This window comes from Pipistrellus kuhlii, unplaced genomic scaffold (genome assembly GCF_014108245.1).
Source record: "Pipistrellus kuhlii isolate mPipKuh1 unplaced genomic scaffold, mPipKuh1.p scaffold_m20_p_3, whole genome shotgun sequence".
Taxonomy (NCBI): Eukaryota; Metazoa; Chordata; class Mammalia; order Chiroptera; family Vespertilionidae; genus Pipistrellus; species Pipistrellus kuhlii.
Window position 1 is genome coordinate 11,001,206 of NW_023425529.1, and position 21,782 is coordinate 11,022,987.

Below are 21,782 nucleotides of genomic sequence, written 5' to 3' on the forward strand. Positions count from 1 at the left end.
TGAGTGATCCGTTCCAAGGTGATGCTATAGTAACGAGCACAATACCTGCCCCCACAGCTGGGGCTTATGAATGGGCTCTCGGCCTGGCAGGCACCCAGGATGGAGTGGATGAAACATGGACAAGTCCCCTGCTTTTCCGAGACCTGGCCCTGCAGACGGGCTCTCTCGGCCACCACAGTATGCCTCTGAGGCCCCTCATGCGAGCCATGAGACAGTGTGTCAGCCCCTGTCCTTGCATGTGGTCCTTGCAAAAATGTTTATTCTTTTTTAAAATATATATATATTTTATTGATTTTTTTTTTTTTTTTACAGAGAGGAAGAGAGAGGGATAGAGAGTTAGAAACATCGATGAGAGAGAATGGCCGATCAGCTGCCTCCTGAACACCCGCTACTGGGGATGTGCGCGCAACCAATGTACATGCCCTTGACCAGAATCGAACCTGGGACCTTTCCGTCCGCAGGCCGACGCTCTATCCATTGAGCCAAACTGATTTTGGCAGGAATGTTTATTCTTGAGGAGGATAAATGCAAAACACTTGCCCCAGACATCTAGGAGGGCTTTTCTTGGCTCCTCATCAACAGAGCATGGTCCCCCACGGTGCCGCTGGGCACATCTGATGGAAGAGCCCGGAGCTGGCCTTGGACCTGCTTAGAATGCTTCCCTGGCCCTCACTGTGCCCGAGAGAAGCCCAAGTTCTTTATCACAGCGCACAAGGCCCTCCACGGGGGACCCCGGCCTTGATGCCTGTCACTCCGTTCTTCATATCAGACTTCCTTGAATTCAGCAAGCTCCCTATTCATCCCTCAAGCTGTCCTCCCTGCCTGGGGAGCTCTCCTCACCCCCCATCTGGGGAACATCAAGGGATTCTTGCGTCTCAGCGAGGCATCACCTCCTCTAGAGACGCTCATGGACAAGGCCCGCCCTCCTTTGCCCCATAGGACCTGGCATGTAGCGTGTAGCGTAAATCTTGCTGGATTGGGGTTACCATATCACACATGGGTGGGAGGCAGGGTGACGCCTCCATAAACGGTGCTGCCATGAAGAAATGGCCTTGTGCTCCCAAAGCTCCAGTGCTCCCATCCCCCGGCCTCCACATGCCCAAAGACCCCCAAGCTTTGGGTCTCAGGTTCCTCAGGAGTCATTTCCGCAGGACCAGCTGCTGCCCTCTGCACGCCACGGTCCAACCCTTCTCCAAGATTTGAATTAAACTGATCTAAACCAGAGCTGGATGCTTGGTAGATTAAATACTATGGTACTACCAATGACAACTATTATGATGATGGGCAATATGTATTGAGCTCTCTGGTGCAAACTCTGGGTTAATAAGCACTCTTGGTGTATTGTCATAGTCCTCCTAACACTGCTTTGTGGTTAGTAATTTATTTTCCCCAACTTTACTGACAGGAAAGTAGAGTTAAGAGATTTCAGATGCAGCCGAAACCGGTTTGGCTCAGTGGATAGAGTGTCAGTCTGCGGACTGAAAGATCCCAGGTTCGATTCCGGTCAGGGGCATGTACGTTGGTTGCGGGCACGTCCCCGGTAGGGGGTGTGCAGGAGGCAGCTGGTCGATGTTTCTCTCTCATCGATGTTTCTAGCTCTCTATCTCTCTCCCTTCCTCTCTGTAAAAAATCAATAAAATATATTTAAAAAAAAAAAAAAGATTTCAGATCCAAACAGCCTGGCTCCAGCCAACTCTGCTCTCTTTCTTATTCCCCATATTCTCAGTTCTCCCCTCTCCTCTCTCTTTCCTCCCTCTCCACCCTTCCCCTCCCCAACTACCTCCTCTGACTTTATGAGGTCTATTTTATATATCATGGACTTCACCCTTTTCAAGTGAACAATTGGTTTTTCATAAATTGACCAAGTGGTGCAAGCATCACCGTAAAGCACAAAATAGATGGGACATTTCTATCACCTTAATGAAATCCTCATATTCATTATTAATCCTGGCTCCCATCCCCCACATTGCCCCAGGCAACCATCCAGCTACTTTCTGTCTCTACAGAGTTGCCTTTTCTAGCAATTTCATATAAATGAGATCAGACAATCTCTTGTGTCTGGCTCCTTTCACTTAGGATAATGATTTTTGAGGTCTGTCCTTGTAGCAGCTTATATCAGTAGTGTCTTCCTTCTTTTTCTCTTCTCAGTGGAATAGTTTATTGTATGGACATACGGCATTGTGCTTATCCACTGAGCTGCTGATGGACATTTAAGTTGTTTCCAATTTATGGCTATCCTATATAATAAAGATGTAATATGCAAATCGACCAAATGGCTGAACAACCAGTTGGGGGGGGGGGGGGGTGAGGAGCGGGTCTGTGAGCAGGCAGCACCAGGCCAGCCAAGGTGAGTGCCAGCAGGCAGAGAGAGGGGCAGCCAAGGTGAGTGCCAGCGGGCAGGGAGAGGGGATGGTGATGGGGGGGAGGGGCAGGGGAAGGCACTGGCAACCAGCAGAAGCAGAGGGGCGATGGAGGGGGGAGATGGAGGGCAGGGCATTCTCCTGACTGGCCAGCCTGGTTGCCTTCGACAGAGGTCCGCTCTCCAGGGGGAGCAGGCCCAAACCTTCAGTAGGACATCTCTTGAGGGCTCCTGGACTGTGAGGAGGTGCAGGCCAGGCTGAGGGACCCCCATGAGTGCACGAATTCTCATGCACGGGGCCTCTAGTTATAAATAAACTGTTAAGAACATTCCTGTGCAAGTCCTTGTGTGAACATATCCTTTCATTTTTTAGGAGAGCAATTGCTAAATCATATGGTAAGTCCATTAACTTTTTAAGAAACTGCCAAATTTGCCCTAGCTGGCTTTGCTCAGTGGATAGAGCGTCAGCCTGTGGACTGAAGGGCCCCGGGTTCAATACCAGCCAAGGGCACAGTCCCCAGTAGGGGGCGTGCAGGAAGCAGCCAATCAATGATTCTCTTTCATCATTGATGTTTCTATCTCTCTCTCTCTCCCTCTCCCTTTCTCTCTAAAATCAATAAAATTTATAGATTTTTAAAAATCCAATGGCTCTAAAAACAGAATATTAAAAAAAAAAGAAAGAAAGAAAGAAAGAAAGAAAGAAAGAAAGAAAGAAAGAAAGAAAGAAAGGAAGGAAGGAAGGAAGGAAGGAAGGAAGGAAGGAAGGAAGGAAGGAAAAAAGTAACTGCCAAATTATTTTCCAGATTGGCTGCACTGCTTTGCTTTTCCACCAACATGCCTCTGCTCCATATGTGGCACTTATCACACTGATGGACTCATTCATTTCCTGGTTGGTTGGTTTCTTCAGGGGATTAGCACAGTCAACCATTATCACCAGTGCCTCAAGAGGGCCTGCCACACACCCGGCCCTCACGGAAGGCCCAAATGAATACATGAATAACATGACCTTCAGTTCTGAAAAGTCTGGCTTTATGTTGTTTCAACTACCAACAGTTCTATAGGTTAAGAGTACAACTCTGTTATTGCTAGACTTCCTGGGTCCATATCCCACCTCTGCTTCATTTCCCGGGTGTGAACTTGAGTCAGAAGTCCCTATTTGTAATTGGGGAAATACTGGTTCGTTTCACCCAGTATTATTATGGCATGGAAACACTTTCCCATGCCATAAATGGTGTCTTGAAAAAAAAAAAAAAAAAAAAAAAGATTCAAGGCTACCTTAGGTTGTGTCCAAGGCCAAAATATCCTCGAATTTCTGCTAATGTCATCAATAGAGTTGCATCATAATAAAGCAACCTAAAACTGTGGGAGAAAGTCAAGATCAGAGTGTATTTTGGAAAATTTCTCATCACCTTCACTCTTCTTAAAAGTGCAGCTGAAACGCAGAGTATCCAGATAATTTCAATACATAAAGCAGTGAACAGGGCACACATTCAGGGCATCAAGAATTAAGTTGAGCCGAAACCGGTTTGGCTCAGTGGTAGAGTGTCGGTCTGCGGACTGAAAGGTCCCAGGTTTGATTCCGGTCAAGAGCATGTACATTGGTTGCGGGCACATCCCCGGTAGGGAGTGTGCAAGAGGCAGCTGGTCGATGTTTCTCTCTCATCGATGTTTCTGGCTCTCTATCTCTCTCCCTTCCTCTCTGTAAAAAATCAATAAAATATTTAAAAAAAAAGAATTAAGTTGAGCCGTAGCCAGTTTGGCTCAGTGGATAGAGCGCTGGCACATAGACTGAAAGGTCCCAGGTTCAATTCCAGTCAAGGGCATGTACCTCAGTTACAGACTAGATCCATGGCCTGGTCAGGCTCATGTGGGAGGCAACCAATTGATATATCTCTCGCTCACATCAATGTTTCTCTCTGTTTCTCCCCGTCCCTTCCAATCAATGGAAAAATATCCTTGGGTGAGGATTAATTTACAAAAAAAAAAAAAAAGAATTAAGATAAAACCAACCTACACACTTTCAACAAATATTTGTTATAAGGCCCTATCCTTCTTTTCATTTAAATTCTAGAAGCCAGATATTCTCATCAATCTGTCATAACCTATCCATGTGGAAAAAAAAAAATGTACCTGAAAAGGGACCAATAGATGGACCATTACCTGGGACACAGTGACATCTTCTGGTAGTTCATAGACTAAATACATTTATGCCAGGCATTTACACACACACACACCCCGTCCCCCATGGTGTATAGGTTGGCTGTTCGGTGTACCTTTATGGAGCCCATAAGTGTGGATTCTTACATTTCTGAAATGTTCAATGAGGCATAAATTATTAGCTCTAAAATAATACTACACTCACTTATTTTGTTCCTTGCCTGGCCGTCGTCCTGGCTTAATAGGAAATATTTTAAGCAGCTAATGTTCAAGCAAATGTTTTTAATTGCACTTTTCCTGGTAATCAAATCATCTGACCAAACTTGCCGCCATAATTTAAGTGCTTTTCATATAATCTCAGAATTTAAAAGGGCCTTGGGAGTTTACCTGCTGGACCTCCTCCCCAGTATGACCTGTTTAATTTTGGGAAAATGTGATCCCTAGGTAATCATGCGATAGCATCAAAAGCAACTTTAGAAAGGCTCCACGCAAAAGCCGAGCTCAGGCCCCATCTCCTCTGAAGACGCCCGGTCTAGGTGGGGTGTCTCGGCACGTGTCACACTGTCCTGTATCTGCCTGCCTACCCGGCCACCTTTATAACCACAGCACAAATTCCCTGAGGGGTAAGGCCTGTTTCCCATTACTATTTGTGACCCATGAATCTCACAGCGCCAAGCCCAAAGCCTATTTTTTCACTTGTTTTTGAAAAATAGAAATACTTAAGTAATGCTAGGGGAGGTACCCGTTTGACCACTGCATTTACAAAGACTGGCAGCTTTAAGAACAGACTTGGAATAGACTGTATGAATGTTGATTCCTACATTCAAATTCTAGACATTCGAGTCTCAATCTCATTTATTTTTGTTGTTGTTGTTGTTGTTAAAGCATGGAAGGGAAGGGAAGAGGTAGGGGGAAAGAAAGAGAAACATCAAATGTGAGACGTCGATTGGTTGCCTCCCACACGTGGGGCCAGGGATCGAACCTGCAGCCAGGTACATGCCCTTGACCGGGAATTAAACCTATGACCCTTAGGTCTGTAGGCAGATGCTCTAACCACTGAGAACCCAGCCAGGGCTCATTTCCTCCTCCCCCTTTTTTTCAATCTTTATTGTTGAAAATATAACATATAATAGGTCCTCCTTTTTCCTCCATTATCCTCTCCAAGCCCACTCCCAGCCCCCTATCTCCCAGGTCCTCACCATCCCCTTGTTTGTGTCCTTGGATTATGGATATATTCATTGGTTGCTCTCTTTCCACCCACCCTCCCCTGTCTTCCCACTAAGTTTCAACTGTCTGCTCATGCCTCTGGGTCAATTTTGATCATCAGTTTATTTAGTTCATTAGATTCCACATATGAGTGAGATCATGTGATACTTACCTTTCTCTAATTGGCTTATTTCACTAAGCATAGTACTCTCCGGGTCCATCCATGCTGTTGCAAGAGGTAAGAGTTCTTTTTTATTGCCAGATAGTATCCCATTGTGTAGATGTACCAGTTTCTTTACCCACTCATCTGCTGATGGGCACTTAGGTTGTTTCTAAATCTCAGCTGTGGTAAATTGTGCTGCTATGAACTTCGAGGTGCATATATTCTTTCTGATGAGTGTTTTGGCTTTCTTAGGCCTTATTCCTAGAAGTGGGATCGCTGGGTCAAATGGGGGTTCCATTTTTAATTTTTTGAAGAAACTCCATACTGTTCTCCACAGTGGCTGTACCAGTCTGTATCCCCACCTCATTTACTTTTACATGAAAGTCAAACACTAGCTTTCCTAACAATCTAGGCCATCTCACAAAGGAACATGTACAAAAAGAAGAAAAAAAATAAAATAAAATTATATATGTATATATTTGGAGCTGCATTAACTAGGGTATAATTAAATTAGCTAAACATATTTCCATCTCAGACACATTTTAAAAGAACTCTTTTAAGAAAGAAAAGTTGTGGGTAGGAGGCTGGGGGGAGGTCAAGTGGGGGAAAGGAGACATGTACTACTATTTGTAATGCTTCAAACAATAAAAAAAAAATTTAAATTTAAATTTAAAAAGGAAATTTGTTAATATAGGCTAGGCATATATAACTCACAAATGGCTTTTCCTAGCAGCATAAGGACATACCATGTAGCCCTGGTTTAAAATGGTTTAGCAGCTTGTCTGGCATGACTCAGTGGTTGAGCATCAAAGTATGAATCAGAAGCTCACAGTCTGATTCCGGCAGGACACATGCCCGGGTTTCGGCTCTATCCCCAGCTTGGGTGTGCAGGAAGCAGCCGATCAATGATTCTCATCATTGATGTTTCCATCTCTCCTTCTCCCTTCCTCTCTGAAATCAATAAAAATATTTTTTAAAATAAAATAAAATGGCTTAGCGAATTCAGGAGTATATCAGAGAGTGAAGTCAGGAGACAAAAATCACACAAGATCCTTGAACAGGGCCATTTTAACAAAATAATTAATTCATAGGTGATTACTTAAAAGTGAAGAGAGTTTTTAGGGGTAAAATAGGCAGGTTTAGGGTTTTAGGAATTAGGGGGTCCATGGGGAAGGGAGGCACAGTTGGCTTGGGACTTGGAACTGGGAAAAGGCATATATTCACAGAGAACTAAAGACGCCAGTCTAAGGGGAAAGGAGACACCCATTCACAGGAGAAAAGGGAAAAGCCACCAGGAGAAAAACAGCAGAGAGAAAGAGGAAAACAGATTTTCACAGGAAATAGAGAATTCTACCATAAGAGGAGAAAAAGAAGGGCCCCACGTGGGATGTGTGTGTGTGTGTGTGTGTGTGTGTGTGTGTGTGGGTGTGTGTGTGTGTTATAATATATATATAAAATTGACTTCAGAGAAGGAAGAGGAAAAATTAGAAACATCAATGAGAATCATTGATCAGCTGCCTCCTGCACGCTCTCTACTAGGGATCGAGCTTGCAAACCGGGCATGTGCCTTTGACTGGACTCTAACCCAGTTTATTAACCTTCAGTCCACAGGCCCACGCTCTATCCACTGAGCCAAACCAGCTAGGGCCCCACGTGGGGTTTGAGCTCTGAAGCTGCTATAGTGACCAATCAGAGAAGAGTATCAGGACACAAGGAACTGCAGCCTTTATAGACCTTAGGAAAAGGGGGCTTAGTGGACTACCCCTTTGGAACCCCCTCCCCACCTGGGAGTCTGTGCTGGTTTCCCCATAAGTTCCCACCTTTTCCTATACCACCTTTTGTCCGTGGCTTCATTCTTCGAATCCACCTGGACAAGGACCCTGGAAAGAAATCACCTTCGCATCCTGCCCGGAGGAAAACCACGCGTTTCAATTTGATTTCCGTGTTTCAAAAGAATAGGACTCTAAGGAGAGTCCAGAACAGTTGCAAAAACAAACAAAAACCCCAGCTCAGCCAAAACTGATTTGGCTCAGTGGATAGAGCGTCGGTCTGCGGACTGAAAGGTCCCGGGTTCGATTCCAGTCAAGGGCATGTACATTGGTTGCGGGCACATCCCCAGTGGGGGATGTGCAAGAGGCAGCTGATCGATGACTCTCTCTCGATGTTTCTAACTCTCTATTCCTCTCTCTTCCTCTCTGTGAAAAATCAACAAAATATATTAAAAGCAAAAAAAAAAAAAACTAAAAAAAAAACACACACACAGCTCTATCTCTAAGCCAAAAGTGAAAACATGAAGGAACTGAAGACTAGGAGAGGCTCCTCACCACGCCCCGGCTGGGTGCTAGGGAAGGCCTCACGGGAGCACAGCCTGCCAGTGCTGAAGGAGCTTGTGGAGGGAGTGGCCCACAGAGGACAGTTCCTGAGGGAGGGCCAGGTGCCACAGAAGTAGCCCCTGGGGAGGATCTGCACCTCGGGGGCAGGGTTGGCAGGTGTGCACTGAGTGCCATTAGCTGGAGCTCCTCTGCTGGGGCCACGGGGCTCCTACGAATGGAAATGAGGAGGAGCCCAGGGCGAAGTGTGTTCTGGCAGCTACTGCTCAGCAGCGCCACCTCAGGCCCCCTACCCAGGAGGTACCACTCTGCAAGCTGGCAAAGCAGACGCCTCTCTAGGGCCCTGCTCCAATTTTACAAGGCAGGGCCAAGGAAGGATTTGGAGCTGGAAGACAGTAAGTGGTAATGGCCATAGTTCAGTCTTTTGGCTACTTAGCTTCCATATAACCTACACCCGTGGTCGGCAAACTGTGGCTCGCGAGCCATATGCGGCTCTTTGGCCCCGTGAGTGTGGCTCTTCCACAAAATACCACGGTCTAGGTGAGTCTATTTTGAAGAAGTGGTATTAGAAGAAGTTTTTAAAAATTTGGCTCTCAAAAGAAATTTCAATCGTTGTACTGTTGATATTTTGCTCTGTTGACTAATGAGTTTGCCGACCATGGATCTATTCTACACTAATGCAATAGCTACTCGTTGGCTACTGAATACTTAACTGTGACTAGCCTGAACTGAGTTGCGCTAAGTGCAAACCCAATAGATACTATATTTCAAAGATATATGGTAAATGTCAAATATCTCATTAAATTTTATATCAATTCCATGATAAAATGCTATTTTGGCTCTAGTCATGTTAAATATTATGAACATTAATTCTGCCTATTTTTTTAAATGTAGTCACTAGGAAATTACATGTATGGCTTGTACCCCACGTATTAAATGCTCCCCCAGTAGCTTTGGACAATGTTTCTAGTTCCCAACAAACTCCAGTTGGTGAGATGGCTGTTTGTAGTGCACCTCCTCCTCGGGGTTACATGCTTTAATTCTGATGCATGCTGCAAGCACTGTTGACCCGGCTCCCCAGCCCTCCTCACCTACAATTCAGAGAAACAGCCCACAGGCAAACTGACTAAACATTTGTCCTGTCATTTCCCTCTTCAAAGCCAATTTGCAATGAACACATACTTGCCACAAAAAGTTTCAACAAAGGCAACTCCAGAAGAATTCACACGGTAAAGGACATAAAGGATGCAACATGGCAGAGTGGTGGGACTGCAGATTAGGAGACCATCTAGCTTCTCTTCCTGGCTCTGACCAACTTGGGAAACATGTAAACCTCTGGCCCTGTTTCTACATCTGCTTAGAGAAAGTTAGGGCTGAATTATTTCACTTCTATTCAAAATGCAACATGAAATTCTTTGAGATTGTAACCAGCTTTCTTTCTAATAGAATTAAAAATTCAAGACATTTTTTGAAACTTGTTTTAGATATATATGTAGAGAGAAGCCTGGTGCATCAAAATGCATGCAACTGAGGGGAGATCCCACAGCCCAGCCTGGCCCCTCTCACAGTGTGGGAGCCCTCAGGGGCAGTGACCCAGTGATCAGGGGAAAGTGACACCCCCATCACACCTCTGCTGCTGCCACTGCCGGCAGCACAAGCCTCAACCGGCTCTGGTTACATGAACCTCGGGTGACTCTGGGTGACGGGGCAGCTGCCATCCAAGGCTCGCCTGCACCTCAGGCCCACCCAGAGCAGTTGGGCAGCCTACACCCTATGCTTGCCTGCACCTCAGGCTAGCCTGAGATGGCTGGGCAGCCGACATCCAAGGCTTGCCTGTGCCTCAGGCTGACCCATGCCTCGGGCTGGTCCTGGGCGGCTGTGGGGCTGAGGGTGGGTTTGGCCGCACTGTGCACCTGCCACTCCCCCACCTGGGCTGAAAGGACTGTGGGATTCTGGTGGAGCTGAGGGGACTGGGTGCTGCCATCTTGTGGCTATGGGTGCCGCTATCTTTGTGACGGCATGATGGTCAATTTGCATATTCCCTCTTTATTGAATAGGATATATACAATAGATTTCAGAGAGGAAATGAGGAGAGCTAGAAACATCAATGTTGAAAGAGAATCATTGATTGGCTACCTCCTGGTTCATAGGTCAATACTCAATTTCCTAGCAAACACCAGCCATATATACTGGTTTGCATTGTATTTCCTTTTTTTTAATATATTTTATTGATTTTTAACAGAGAGGAAGGTAGGATAGAAAGTTAGAAACATCAATGGGAGAGAAACATCGACCAGCTGCCTCCTCCACGCCCCACCTTCCCCCACCAGAGATGTGCCCGCAACCAAGGTACATGCCCTTGACCAGAATCGAATCTGGGACCTTTCAGTCCGCAGTCTGACGCTCTATCCACTGAGCCAAACCAGTTTCGGCTATAATATTTCTTAGTGAATGTCAGTTAGTTTGAAAACCATTGATGTAATCTTTTAAATTCCTATGTAATAATTTTATAACAAAACAGATCAATAAGAATTCAAACTATTTCAAGACCAGTAAATCACAAAGCATGAAATCACCACTTATATGGAAAGTTTTATCAAAGCTAACATTTATTTGGTGCATACTCTGTGTTTGCTCTCAGGTGCCTTCACATATATCTTTTCCTTTAATATGTAAAAGCAATCATGTGAGGTATTTTACAGGTTAAAAAGACAACATAACAAAAAACTACTTCCCTTTAACTTATTCAGGTGAAAAGAAGGGTTATAAGCATTCCAACATAAAAACAAAAACAAACAAATCAAACCCAACCAAGTGCATGGTCTATTTCCATTTCCTTTGTACATCTTCTACATATATCACACACTTCAGCATTAGAAGAGCCGGTTCAAACAAAAGGGAATCTTCCTTGTAATTTTTGTCTACAGGTGCTTTTTAACTTACCAATTTATCTACTCTAAGCAAAAAAAAAAACCTTAAATGCTGTCAATATCTGAAATAATTTTCAAGGTGATCTAGTACTTTGAAAATTCTGTTCACACAAATAAAAGTCTAAATATAGAACTTTTTCAGAGGCTATTTCTCAACAGAAAAAGGCAATGGTAACAGTTCAATTGATGGAAATGATTTAAATAAAATACCTTCAAGAAAATAAAGTGTAGGGAAATTATTTTCTACAGATGTAGCACCGTTACCTCAATAAATGAGCAAATTTCAAGATGTAAGAATTACATATAATTTTTCAAGTAATCTATTTCATACTTACAAGTTCAAAGTATATGTTATTACAATACATTAAGCTTTCCTTCTAACTAAAAGTTCAACACACTGACATCAAGGTATTTTACAAAATAAAAAGCAATTTCCTAATAAACAGTGACTAGTAAATTGTTACAAAGAAAAACTCTTAACATTAAGCAATGTTATTCCATATGTAAACTTTTCTCAAGAGAAATATTGTGTTACAAACAAGACATAATCTGGTCAAGGTGAATGTATTTGACAAAACACTTGATCTTCCTACTGCTTTTTATTTCTTGGCTGTTTTTTCAGAATTTGAGTCCTTTTTCTAAAACCATGTAACAAAACACAGCTCATACAGAACCCCAATATAAAGCTGACTTTTTTAAAAATGTTTTTATTGATTTCAGAGAGAGGGACAGAGTGACAGAAACAACAATGATGAGAGACCATCAATCACTGATTGGCTGCCTCCTGCACGCCCCCTATTGGGTACTGTGTCCACAACCCAGGCGTGTGCCCTGACTGAAAATCGAAAGGTGACCTCCCTGGTTCATGGGTAGATGCCCAACCACTGAGCAACACTGGCCAGGTGCTGATTTTTTTATTTTTTTAAGTTATGCTCTTACTGAATGCCACTATCACTATTACCATCACTTTATAATCAAGTACTGTCTGGTCAATGATATATTTAGTATGTGTATACATATGTATTTGAATGAAAACAGTATCAGCACACTAAATAGCATATGATTTATTTTAAAGAATTGCTGGTCTCATATTTAAAAACCACAAACTCTATGGTAGTAACTATAATACATATATATTCATCTGAAAGATGACTTTAAAGTTTTCATATAATGGCAGAATATAATTTAACGAAATAAAAATAACATTTATAACATACGGCTCCACCTGTGATTGAATGAATAATCAGCAAATCAAAGAAAAACATCAGAGAAAGGTTTTGAAAAATAAAGCATGTTTCCTGTTAGAAGAATTTATTCTTTCCTTCTAAAAATATCTATTTATAACTTTCAAATAAGAGGTTTCTGAAATTCCTAGAAAAGGAGTAAACTTCAGTTGTAGTAATTGATGAGGTCACACTTTATCATGGTAAACTCAAAATTAATCTCTTGGTAGCCAGAAGATACAACTGCTCATTTTTATAGAAGTAAAGTTTATTACATTTGAAACAATACAGCAGAAATCTCAAATGTTTACTCATTAAATATAATTTAATTCTTACAAATCTCCTTTTGAAAATGCAATTCATATATATCGCAATCTCGGAATTTTGAATTCAAGTGAAATATAAAGGCAATAGTCAGAGAAATCACATTAGGGAGCTTTGTCAAATATATGCACAAATCAGTACATACCTCTCCTGTCTGGACACCATAGGAAAAAGTGATTCTAAATATATCCAAGGAAATGCAGAAAAATACATTACTATTTGAGGCAGACCATGCTAAAATATAATTTACAATGATTAATTTGCATTTAAGGTGGTTAATAATGCCTTTAGTTTGAACCAATGAAATCAATATTAAGTCAAATTTTGCAGTATTTGCTCGGTCTTTTGTACTAAAACATTAGTTCATCTGAGAAGTAAATAAGATTGGAAAAAGTAATGATCCTTTTCTCATTATGCTTATTATTTTCTCACTCAGTCATACTAAGTGCACACAAATCAACACAGCATCAAGATTTTTCACATATTAAAATGAAGACTAATGACTTGTGAAGGCAGACTATGTACCATATAGTATTTAATAGGTAAAACTTGCAATTACCATCAACTCAATTTTTTAAAATAACAAGATTTACAAGCAAAATAAACATTTGATTAAAAAATTTTGCTATTCAAGGTACTCAGGTATCTTCTCTTTGAGATTGGTACAGGTTGGGTCTTTAAAAAACCCGAAGAGAATATGGTAAGAGGGAAAAAATTCCTCAATGCTTTAAAAAACTCTACTGTTAGAGGAGTCCATACAACCACTATGCTGGCATAGAAACAGGTGTTTTCTATCTTAGAACCATTCATTTTCCCACAGAAATAGTTTCTCCAAGCCAACTATATAAAGATGTAAATCAGTTCACACATGATTAAAATTGAATCCTTTAAAAATAGGAGCAATACACATCACCCAAATAGATCTTTTAAATCATTGCTAGCTGAACTGCTACTGTTCATAGTAGTTGGTGGCTGTGCAAAGTTCTGTGGGTTAAAGAAAGGATTGGCTTGCATACCAAAGGCGGACTGTCCCATCATGTTCATTTGGGTTCCCATTACTGAAGTGCCCATACCTGGAGACCCTTGAGGAGGTGCAAACTGATTAAGCCACTGATTCGGTTTCTGTTGTGATAACTGGTTCATGCTAACTTTGGGTTTCTGAGGGCCAAAGAGATTATTAAGAGCAGACATATCTGGGGGTCTTTGCTGAGTCTGCTTTGCACCAGCAGGAGGAACCCCCACAGCATTGAAGTTTGGCAAAGCGGGAGGTGTTCCCATTGTCATCGTGGTCACGCCAGGTGTGCTTGGACTGCTGAAGAAGTTCTGGTTTGTATTAACCGGCATGTTGAATCCTGAGGTCTGAAAGCCCATGTTAGCATTTAGGCCATTTGTCAAATTTCTCTTTGTATTATCAACTGGTGCAGAAAACATCATGCCAAGGCCCATGGAAGGAACAGAAGTGAAGGTACTTGAAGCAGAACTTTTAGTGGTACTAACAGACAGGCTGGTCAAAGATGACATATTATCCATCAATGTGTCTGTCAAGTCCTTAGTCTGAAAAATATGAGGGAATTACTTCATCTCCAAGAATTATAAATTACTTTAAATTAATAAACATTTGATAGATTATATTATAAAGGACAAGTTAAAACTAAGCTCAACAGTCTACACCAAGTTAGCAAACCATGCCACAGACCAAATCCAACCTATCAATACATATTTTTGTTTTTTCACAGATGAACATTTGTAGTCAATTTGCTGATAAGGAACACTAATTTTGAATTCAAATGAATTGTTGTTTTCCCCACCTTTCCCAAAAGAGAACTGTAGTCTTCTCATTAGTAAATCTTTATATCAAAAATGGATGCTTTATTATTTTTATATTTTGAACTCTATCAAAACTTTGTGAAAATTTCTTTTCTTTAATATTACATAATTTAAAAATATTCTGGTCCTAGCCAGTTTGGCTCAGTGGAAAGAGCGTCAGTCTGTGGACTGAAGGGTCTCAGGTTCAATTCAGGTCAAGGGCATATGCCTGGGTTGCAGGCTTGGCCCCCAGTGTGAGCAGTGCAGGAGGCAGCCAACCATTTATTCTCTCCTATCACTGTTGTTTCTATCTCTCTCTTCTTCTCCCTTCCTCTCTGAAATCAATAAAATATATTTTTTTAATATTCTGGATTTTGCATGTTGACGCACTAAAATGTTTTCCAAAATTTTAGAGATTAAAAGATAACAAAAAAATAACTTAAAGAAATCTTTGAAGAAAAAGTTATTTCTGAAACCAGTAAGGAATGTACACTCTTTACAAGCAGGGACTTTAATCACTGCACAGTACCAGCACCTATATAACACTGCCTAGAAAATAGTAGGAAATAATTCCTGGTCAGGAAATACATAAAAAGTTTTCCTAAACCAAGTTACAAGCCCAACTACAATTGAAACACCAAAATTTGAAAATTATTTTTTTAGTCAAAAATATATAAATGCATATTATATTACTGATCATTTCAAAGTGAACAGTGTTTAATTAGTACCAAAGGACTTAATATTAAAAAAAAAACAAAAAAAACCTCCTTTCATCTAGCTTCCTCTTTATTGGTAACAAGCATACAAAACATTATCCACCATGTAGGGTATTGAGGGGTTGTTGGAAAATCCTTTATACCCATACGTCTCAAAACTGAATATTAAATAAAGTATTATTTACAATACCTTTTTATACAAACCCCAATAAGCAGATTAAATTCTACATTACCTTACTCTCTAAGAGTAGTGTATGCTTTTAAAAAAACAAATGAACTCTGACCTGTTTCACTGGAGCAATAGGTGCATGTACTTGGGGTTTAAGAGGCTGCTGACTTTTCAACTTCTGTGCCTGCTCCTGTTCTTTTGCTAATTTTTGTTTTTCTTCAAGTGTAAGTGATGCCTTAAAACAAAACAAAACAAAAAAATTAACTGACAACTTCATAATTCTATTAATAAAACAGAAGATTTTTTTGTAAAGCAAGTCTTGGTATGTTTGACAATACCAAATAGTTTGCACAGATTCTGTAACTTTCTACCTAACAGCCCTCTCCTGCCGGCCTGGTCATCACCAACTGCCCTCCCCTGCAGGTTTGGTCCCTCCCAACTGCCCTTCCCTGCAGCCTGATCACCCTCAACTGCCCTCCCCTGCTGGCCTGATTACCCACCACTGTTCTCCCCTGCCAGCCATCTTTTGGCAGCCATGTATTGGTGCAAACTACTCATGTATTGGTGCAAACTACTCATGTATTGGTGATTGCTACAGGTTAAGTTACATTTTGAATTAACTTTAAACAGAAAAATAATTTTTAGGTAGAAAGTTACAGAATCTGTGCTAAAATATTTCTAGTATAAAAACAATTATTGTTTTAAGAACATTCATTAAATCATATTTTTACAATGAGAATATGATTAGGTGACTTCATTTTACAAAATTAGAAGATTTTGTTCAACTTTAGTCTATTTCACTCCAAAAATATTTTAGGAATTCATAAAAAAGCAAAGGAAAAAGTAAACAGCTTCTTTCACTATGCCTGCATCAAATTTGACATTTGTCCATTTGTTTTTCAATCTTACTAAACTATAAACACAATTTTGAAAAGCCACAATGGCTTTACACACATAGGTATTCTCATTTGTTGAATGAAGAGGAAAACTGCCCTCAGCAGAAATTCCAAATTGAAGTAGTATTTTATACTGGATGCTACCAATATTTCAATTGGAAATAATTTTATAGTTTAGTACTCAAAATCAGAAGCAGAAAGAAGACATAGAATTTACCAAGGGGTGTGACATTGACCAAGTACAGCAGAAAAGACAAAGGAGTTAGGCAATCTAGAAATGTTACCCTGTGGGAAGTTGTAATAAAGCAACTAAAAATCATAAGCAGTTTATTCTCAACGTAGGTCAGCTCATATTCCACTGTTAACTTTTAAATTTCATAAAAATAATGTTTCTTATTAAGATGCTAAACATTATTTCCCAACAGAAGTCTGCGGTTTACAGGAAACTGTGTGTGTGTGTGTGTGTGTGTACACAAAAAATACCAGAGGCCCTGTGCATGGGTGATGGGGGGGTCCCTCAGCCCAGCCTGCATCCTCTCCAATCTGGGACCCCTCGAGGGATGTCCGACTGCTTTAGTCCCGATCCCACTAGGATCGGACCTAAATGGGCAGTTGGACATCCCTCTCACAATCCAGGACTGCTAACTCCCAAACACTCACCCTCCTTCCTGCCTGATTGCCCCTAACTGCTAATGCCTGACAGCCTGATCACCCCCTAACCACTCCCCTGATCGATGCCTAACTGCTCCCCTGCCAGTTCGATTGCCCATAAATGCCATCCCCTGCTGGCCTGGTCACTCCTAACTGCCCTCCCCTGCTGACCTGGTCACCCCTAAATGCCTTCACTTGCCAGCCTGGCTGTCCCTAACAGCCCTCTCCTGCCGGCCTGGTCATCACCAACTGCCCTCCCCTGCAGGTTTAGTCCCTCCCAACTGCCTTCCCCTGCAGCCTGATCACCCCCCGCAACTGCCCTCCCCTGCTGGCCTGATTACCCACCACTGTTCTCCCCTGCCAGCCATCTTTTGGCAGCCATCTTGTGTCCATCTTTGACCACATGGGGGCGGCCATCTTGTGTGTTGGGAGTGATGGTCAATTTGCAAATTACTCTTTTATTAGATAGGAGATATGTGTGTGTGTGTATGTGTATAGATATATATATATATGATAAAAAGAACAGTAGTAAAGAAAGTTACTCTTTTGTGTTTATTCTGTAACACATCCTCTTTATTTTCTGATTCACCACCAGTCAGAAGGTCTGTTCCAATGTTGTTAAAAACTTTGTCAATCTGATGAAACAGAAAAAAGTCAACTGCTTAAATGACATAAAAACATATTGTGATTTTACTTCTTAAAGATCAAAAGCCCCAAATGAAGCACACTGTGAAGCACTTTTACAAAAACTTAATCTAAATATCTTCATACCTGAGATCCAACATTTGTAACTTTTGTCTCTTCAGAAATATTCCTTTGATTTCCTATATCCAAAGACCTGTAGGAAAATTGATAATTACAACAAAGTAATAAAAAGAAATGCATGTTTTTGAAATATGCATGCTAAAATTAATTCATTTACATGGAGTTTACTAGAACCCCTGAAAATGCAACTTCATTCTTTAAGAAGAGTCATAAATAGTTTTCACTATTTACTAGTAGTAATGTCTGCTTGCCCTAAACTCCAAATGAACATTTGTATACAAGTCTTTTTTTTTAACTCAATATTTGAGATTTACAGCAAAATTTACTCAGAATGTATTAAAACCAGGCAAGCATGGTTCTTACCATCAGTTTATACACTGAGAGATAAGATGTAATATGGGAAAAGTTTGACTCTAACAATAAATGCTATAATCATTGTGATGTAGACCAGATCTACATCTTGAAAAAAAAAAAGATAGGATTTATATTGGAAAAAGAAAAAGGGAATGTGTGTGTGTGTGTGTGTGTGTGTGTGTGTGTGTGTGTAGGGGGGGGGGGGTTATTGGGAGGATAAGAACACATATGTAAGATCTTAATCAATAAAGAAAAAAAATAAAAGAAAAAATAATTTTCATTTATACCTTAAGTATAAATGCTAGATATTAAAAATTTCTGTTACAAATTTTTAAAAATTATTTTTCAGGATTTCTATGTTTATACAGTCAACTGATCAAACATCATAAATATACATATTTATACTAGAGGCCCAATGCCGGCACTGGCTTCCCTCTGGCACCTGGGACCTGGGCTTCCCTCGAAGCCCTGGCTTCGTCCATAAGAACATCCAGTCTAATTAGCATATTATGCTTTTACTATTATAGAAGATCACAGAACACTTAGAGCACACAAGGTTATTTCACATCATTCTACAACACACCTTGTGTATTTACTTACATAAATCTTCATCTTACACTGGGGTAGAAGCTAAAGAATTTCTATTTGGGAACCTTGCTCATAATTGATATCAATTTTACTGATTGTCAGATGTCTTTGGCTTATGGTCAAAATTTAACAAATATGCTAAAACCGTGTGTGTGTGTGTGTGTGTGTGTGTGTGTGTGTGTGTGTGTGTTTTCCCCCTGGAGCAATGAATACAGCAAAGATTTTATTTTAATAAACTAGCATTCTCTAGTGCAGCAGTCGGCAAACCACAGCTCAGGAGCCACATGTGGTTCTTTGGCCCCTTATGTGTGGCTCTTGCACAAAATACCACAGCCTGGGTGAGTCTATTTTGAAGAAGTGGCATTAAAGAAGTTTAAATTTTAAAAATTTGGCTCTCAAAAGAAATTTCAATCGTTGTACTGTTGATATTTAGCTCTGTTGACTAATGAGTTTGCCGACCACTGCTCCAGTGCATAACTTTTACATTTCCTTTCTTCCTTTGAACATAAAATGAACGTTCTAAAAATGTTTCTGGAGTTAGAGGAAAGAGGAAGGGGGAAATTAAAACACCAAGGTTAAATATATTTAAAAATATGTTTAAGTGGTTCTCTTGATGATCAACACCCTGAGTTTACAGCACCAGCGGGCTATGCTGACAAGATTTTCTCAGAAACAGAATTCTCTCTATGTAGAGAAAATGCTAAGATTATATCATATTTTATACTTTTGTACTCAGAAATAACATTAAATTTTCAACAAAAATCTATTTTAACTCAGTTCAATTTAATATGCTGGGATTTTTTTTTTTTTTAATGCTTGACATATAGTCAAGCTAAAATCCATCAATTTTCCTAGTCCGTATTTCAGAAACTAATCATTAGGTAAGTTTAATCTCACAATTAACCACAAAAAATTCACATGCAACCTACTTACTTCTGCTGTTCTTGCATTATGTGAAGTTGTTCCAGTTTAGTCTTATGTTCAGACTCCAATCTATTAAGCATCTCTTTAATGACGGAAATGAACGAATTGAACTGGTATAACAAGAAGTTGATATGGTTATAATGTTTCAAGTTAGCAACAAATGTTATCTAATAAGATAATTCAGCAAGTAAACATAATATCCTCTATTTTCATCAGAATATGGCCTATTCATAGTATTGATATCACAAAAAGTGTATTTAAATTCAGCATATCAGAGCAAGATTTCACAATATCTTAGTATGGTGGTGTATATAGTTGATGAGACTTTTAAGTTCCAGAAAACATGTCTCAATTAATTTTATATCCTGATTGTCTAACAGCTATTATTCATGAGTCTCATATAAATTCATCCCCAGCAGACTGCATGTGTCTCATATAAATTCATCCCCAGCAGTTATTAAATATTGATTTTTCTAGAATAATCAAAATTTGTGCATATCTAGAAGCAATCTGCTTAATAATGCATAAAAATATTACTGTGTATTCAGATTATTATAAAAATGTTTGGCCAAAGTAAGCCTTGTTTTCTAAAACATTAGAAATACTGCCGAAACCGGTTTGGCTCAGTGGATAGAGCGTCGGACTGCAGACTGAAAGGTCCCGGGTTCGATTCCGGTCAAGGGCATGTACCTTGGTTGAGGGCACATCCCCATTAGGCAGCTGATCGATGACTCTCTCTCATCGATGTTTCTAACTCTCTATCCCTCTCTCTTCCTTCCTGTAATAAATCAATAAAATATATATTTTTTAAAAAATACTAAGTAGCCCTAGCGGATCTGGCTAAGTGGTTGGAGCGTCAGCCTATAGACTGAAGGGTCCCAGGTTCAATTTCGGTTGAGGGAACATGCCTGGGTGGCAGGCTTGATCCCTAGTGGGGATCGTGCAGGAAACAGCTAATCAATGATTCTTTCTCATCATTAATGTTTCTTTCTCTCTCCATCTCCCTTTCTCTCAAATCAATAAAAATATATTTTTAAAAAATACTAAATAAACATACATAATCTAACTTTCAAATAATTAAAGTTCTTAAAGTAAATTTAATACTATATCTTAATGTAGTAAACTTTGGTTAAATAATTCTTATAATCCCCTTCAGGATCATCATTTAAAAATGTATTTAAATAACTAGAGGCCCAGTGCACAACATTCATGCACTGGGTGGGAGGGCAAGGGGGTATCCTCAGCCTGGCCTATGCAGTCTGGGAGCCCTCAGGGCATGTCCAACTGATAGCAGTCATCCTTAGCACTGCAGCGGAGACAGGAAAGGCTCTTGTACCGCTGCTGAGCTTACCAGCCATCTGCCTGACTTCTGGCTGAGTGGCACTCCCCCTGTGGGAGAACACTGACCACCAGGGGGCAGCATTGAGCATCTACCTCCTGGTGGTCAGTGCACATCATAGTGACCAGTTATTCCGCTGTTTGGTCAATTTGTTTGGTCATTTCGCTCATTACCCTTTTATTATATAAGGTACCATATATTATAGGAAAAATCTAGAAACTTCCTTCCCCTCACCAAATTTCATTAACTACATCTTTGTGCTAGGTGCTTATACATACACTATTTCATTAATCCTCACAACCCTTCAAAGTTGAGTTACTAACATTTCTACTTTATAAATGAGGAAACTCAAGGTCAGCAAGAGAGAAAGCAAATGCCCTGGCTGGCGTGGCTCAGCTGGTTGGAGAGTTGGCCTCTACACTGAAAAGGTCTTGGGTCCTTCGAATCTCCCTTCAGGGCAAAGACAGGAGGCAACAAATTCTATTTCTCTCTCACATCAATGTTTCTCTCACTTCCCCTCTCTAACATCAATAAGCATGTAACTTACTCAGAGATATTAAATAACTTATATGGCTTAAGTAGAATTCATACCGTGTCTCCAAAGCTTAGCTCTTTTCTACATTGCATTGCCTCTCACCATGCTCTACCATCCATTTATCCTTTGTCTTACCAGGAGAGTAACAAAAGGCATGTTTCCTTACTGAGAATGACTCTCTGCTAATTAGTTTTTTAGTTTTTAATGAAATAAAACATACTGACAGAAAAATATACATATAAGTGCACATCTCAAAAAATTCACAAACTGAACTTAACCAGCAGCCATATGAAGAAACAGAGCATTGGCAGCATCCCAGAGATTCCTTCTGCTCTCTTCTTGTCATT

The 21,782-nt window shown here is 40.5% G+C and overlaps 1 protein-coding gene across 4 annotated transcripts in view; it reads right to left on the reverse strand.

Moving 5' to 3' along the window:
• Positions 1 to 10,806: 10,806 nt before the first annotated feature.
• Positions 10,807 to 21,782, reverse strand: part of SCYL2 (SCY1 like pseudokinase 2) — a 55,290-nt gene continuing 44,314 nt past the window's right edge. For all 4 annotated transcript variants that reach the window (XM_036455747.2, XM_036455745.2, XM_036455744.2 and 1 more), the window contains 5 exons: positions 19,571 to 19,671; positions 17,702 to 17,768; positions 17,473 to 17,565; positions 15,499 to 15,618; positions 10,807 to 14,246 (listed from right to left, as the gene is read on the reverse strand). In XM_036455747.2, the coding sequence (XP_036311640.1) occupies positions 13,602 to 14,246; positions 15,499 to 15,618; positions 17,473 to 17,565; positions 17,702 to 17,768; positions 19,571 to 19,671 (1,026 nt within the window). In that variant the 3' untranslated portion in view covers positions 10,807 to 13,601. The remainder of the gene's footprint in view (positions 14,247 to 15,498; positions 15,619 to 17,472; positions 17,566 to 17,701; positions 17,769 to 19,570; positions 19,672 to 21,782) is intronic.